The following is a 4,118-nucleotide window of genomic DNA, read 5'->3' as shown; positions in this document are numbered from 1 at the left end:
TGCAATCTGACATGCCGAGCGTGATGTCTCTTTTCTCCGCTTGTCACCAGCGCGGTGTCTTCGGGTTTTTCCGTGTTTTCCGGTATGAGCCGAACCTTCCTTTTATTAAGGCGGTCTTATGTTGCCCCCTTGCGGTTGCAGTTTTAATTAAAGTCCCGATGCTTCGGGAGTCCCGATGTGCGGGAAAGAAAGGAGCATTCTCAACCCGTACCATCTGTAAATTGCACACACTCATTTGTACACATGAGCTGCAAGGGTAGGAGATATATGCATATAAATTGCACACGCTCATTTGTACACATGAGCTGCAAGGGTAGGAGATATATGCATATAAATTGCACAAAAAGGAGATACAGGAAAGTTGACCAGCGTCATTTATTTTTGTGGAGAGAATGTGCAGAGCTGAGCGGTGGTCATATTGTGTACCGCTATGCGGTGCATCTAGTTTACTCAATGATTTAATGTTAATCCGTTTCTTGTGTCTCCTTATGTAACCAGCCCACAGACACACAGACCTCCATCTCCAGTGCCCAGCTGTGTGTCCATGAAGAGTGATGCATCCATGGATGATATGCCCAACTTCAGTAGTGAACCAGTTCCATCAGGTCTAGAGTGAGTAGCTATCAGCCTGTAGTTTCTATAGGTTACAAGCTATTTAGAAATGTCACTAACATGCAATACCACACACATGCATGAACATGTCAGTCACATGTAATTTAGTTATCAGTCTGTAGGCATGTCAGTCACATGTAATTCTACATGTGCAACATTCAGAATTGAATTGAGAATGACTCCTAAATTCCAATTCAGTTCTTGGATTTGAATTGAGGTCAAAAACAGGATGTAGAATTACAATTCAAATATGAATTAAAGGAAGTAGAATTGAAAATCAATGAAATTCAAAGAAATTCATATACATTATTTAAGGGGAGTGTTTCACAATGAAGTTTCAGAATATATGTCAGATATGGTCACAACCAACACACAACTTATCAAAAATGCAATAGGGGAATAGATAATGGTCTCACCATAATTGCAGTAGGAGATCAAAAATCCAGTGGGAGAATGGATATAGAGTGTATTCATTGCTTTATCTTGTCAACTAGCAGAGGTTCAATTTTAACAGTTTAATGACTGGCCATAGTGTGTAACCTATAATCAGTTCTGATTATAGGTTATATATTGAGTAGATTAGATTGATTATAGATATAGATTAAAATACACATTGTAATCAGTAGATTATCTAAGGAGCAATTAGTGCATTAGTCCAAGTGTTGTTTGTCTGATGTCCCTGCAGGGTAAGGGCTGATCTGACCCAGGATCTAGGACCCAGGAGACACCTGCACACTGGACATACACCAGGCAGAAAGAGGGAACTAGGTGAGGATACATTTTGGATTTGATCAGGTTTTATTTACGAGTGCTTGTGGATGTAGGCCAATTTGTAGTGAGTTCATGAGAATATGAATCATTTTTATTATTGACTTTAATGATGACTTTTAAATGACTTGTTTTGTCATTTCTAAACAGATGGGGACCTGAGGAGAATTATAAGGAATCACAAAGCCAGTCTGAAGAGGAGGTTTGAGAACATCTCTGAAGGCATCATCAAACCAGGAGCTGAGATACTCCTCAATAAGATCTACACAGAGCTCTACATCACAGGAGGAGAGAGTGAAGGGGTGAATAAGGAACATGAGGTTTGGCAGGTAGAGTCAGCGTCCAGATCTCAATCCACAGAAGACATATCAATCAACTGCAACGACATCTTCAAGCCCTTACTGGGACAGGAGAAGCACATCAGAACTGTGATGACCAAAGGTGTTGCTGGAATCGGAAAAACTGTCTCAGTGCAAAAGTTCATTCTTGATTGGACAGATGGGTTAGCCAATCAGGATATAGATTTTATGTTTCCCCTTTCTTTCCGTGAGCTTAATTTAGTCAGGGATGATCAGTATAGTCTTCACAGGTTCCTGCTTGACTTCCACCCTGAGCTGAAGGAGCTGAATGATGGTGAAGGATACAAAGACTGTCAGGTTGTGTTCATCTTTGATGGTTTGGATGAGAGTCGGTTGACTCTGGACCTGGAGCAGAACAGTGAGTTGTCTGATGTGAAAGAAACATCATCAGTGGATGTTCTGATGACGAGCCTCATTCAGGGAACTCTGCTTCCCTCTGCACTCATCTGGATAACCTCAAGACCAGCTGCAGCCAGTCAGATTCCTGATCAGTTCATCGACCAGGTAACAGAAGTACGAGGATTCAATGATACACAGAAGGAAGAATACTTCAGGAAGAGAATCAGAGATGAGAGTCAGGCCAACAAAATCATCTCACACATTAAGACATCCAGGAGTCTCCACATTATGTGCCACATTCCAGTCTTTTGTTGGATTGCAGCTACTGTACTTCAGCAGATGCTGGAAAAGAAAAACATCAAGGACATTCCCAAAACGCTGACTGAGATGTTCATACACTTCTTGCTCATCCAAACCACAAGAAAGGATCAGAAGTATCAGAGTGTATCAGAAAAAGATACAAAGAAACTTCTGGAATCTCAGAGGAACATTTTACTGAAGCTGGCAGAACTGGCTTTCAAGAATCTAGAGAATGGCAACCTCATGTTTTATGAGGAAGACCTGAGAGAGTGTGGTATTGATGTCAGTGAAGCTTCGGTGTACTCTGGCATGTGCACTGAGATCTTCAAGACAGAAACTGTGGAATCTCAAAAGAAGAAGGTCTACTGCTTTGTGCATCTGAGTGTCCAGGAGTTTCTGGCAGCTGTGTTTGTGTTTCACTCGTATTTGGCTAAGAACTTTGAGGCAATGAAATGCTTCCTCAATGAAAAGGACAGAGATGAGCTCAATCCATCATTTTTATCTTCTCTTCAATCAGCACTAGGATTACATGTTTTACTTAAGAGTGTCATTGATAAGGCTTTGGAGAGCCAGAACGGACACCTGGATCTCTTCCTTCGCTTTCTAATGGGTATTTCTGTGGAGAGAAATCACAAACTTCTGCAAGGTCTACTGAGCAACACACACAACAGTTCTCACAGTATTAGGGAAATATGTCAGTACATGAAGGAGCTCAACAGAGATGGTCTCTCTCCTGAACGATGCATCAATCTTTTCCACTGCTTATTTGAAATGAATGATGATTCCATGCACAAAGAAATTCAGACATACTTGTCATCACCACAGAACATCAAACAGAAGTTGTCTCCTGCCCAGTGTTCAGCACTGGCCCACATGCTTCTGATGTCTGAGGAGGTGCTGGATGAGATTGAGCTGAAGAAATACAACACATCAGATGAGGGACGCAGGAGACTGCTCCCAGCTGTGAGGTGCTGCAGAAAGGCACGGTGAGTTTCTGATGGAGAGACTGTGCTAATTATAGTGACTCAATATAATAGTGAAGTCACTAGTCTACTACCACCTGGGGTGAACCCAGACTAGCCTGTTAGCAAATTTGAATTTGGATTTTTTCAGTCTTGCCCATTGACGTCTAGTTTCTGAATTACCAAAAATCCAGGACCATTTTATTTCTTTACAATTGAGTAAATAACTACAATAAAACTACAATAAAACAAGATGTACTTGCTGTACTTCTGAAATGGTTTTGGTAGATTTGAATGCACTAATGTAAGTTTAATTTCATTGCTGGTTATGTCCCTGAAAGTCATAAAATGAAAAGTTTGGAACAGACGCCAATAGGATCTTTTTCAGACTGAACTTCCTTGACCGGTTCACTCAGACTAGTGTGCTACCAATCTAGGCTGACGGCATGAACCTTTAAAGATGCCTAAAGGTGAAATAGTCTTGTGTGAAGATGGACTTCACTGTTTCATGACACTCTTTTATTTGAATGAGCTGTTGCAAATGTGCCCGGTGGACACTTTTTCATCTTGATTTGAAGAATTGAGAAATTCCATCTTCACTACAGGATTGTGGTTGGTAGTGTGCTAATTAGTGCCACATATATTTATAAATGGCTTATATGTATACAATTCGGTCCTCTTATAACATTACAAACCTTTCAGGTGTGTAGGTGCGTGACTGATTGCAATTTTGCCCAAGTACATGTGCACTAGAGGTCTTGTGCGGGTATCGGTGGGG

The 4,118-nt window shown here is 41.1% G+C and overlaps 1 protein-coding gene across 1 annotated transcript; it reads left to right on the top strand.

Moving 5' to 3' along the window:
* The first annotated feature begins 300 nt into the window (after nt 1-300).
* LOC134076353 (NLR family CARD domain-containing protein 3-like) lies at nt 301-3,368 on the top strand. The gene is made up of 2 exons (XM_062531399.1): nt 301-313; nt 1,531-3,368. Exons 1-2 carry the CDS (start codon nt 301-303, stop codon nt 3,366-3,368), a joined length of 1,851 nt encoding a protein of 616 aa, XP_062387383.1.
* The last annotated feature ends 750 nt before the right edge of the window (nt 3,369-4,118 follow it).

This window comes from Sardina pilchardus, chromosome 1 (genome assembly GCF_963854185.1).
Source record: "Sardina pilchardus chromosome 1, fSarPil1.1, whole genome shotgun sequence".
Taxonomy (NCBI): Eukaryota; Metazoa; Chordata; class Actinopteri; order Clupeiformes; family Clupeidae; genus Sardina; species Sardina pilchardus.
The sequence above is the reverse complement of the archived record's forward strand: the minus strand, read 5'-3'. Positions and strand labels throughout refer to the sequence as shown.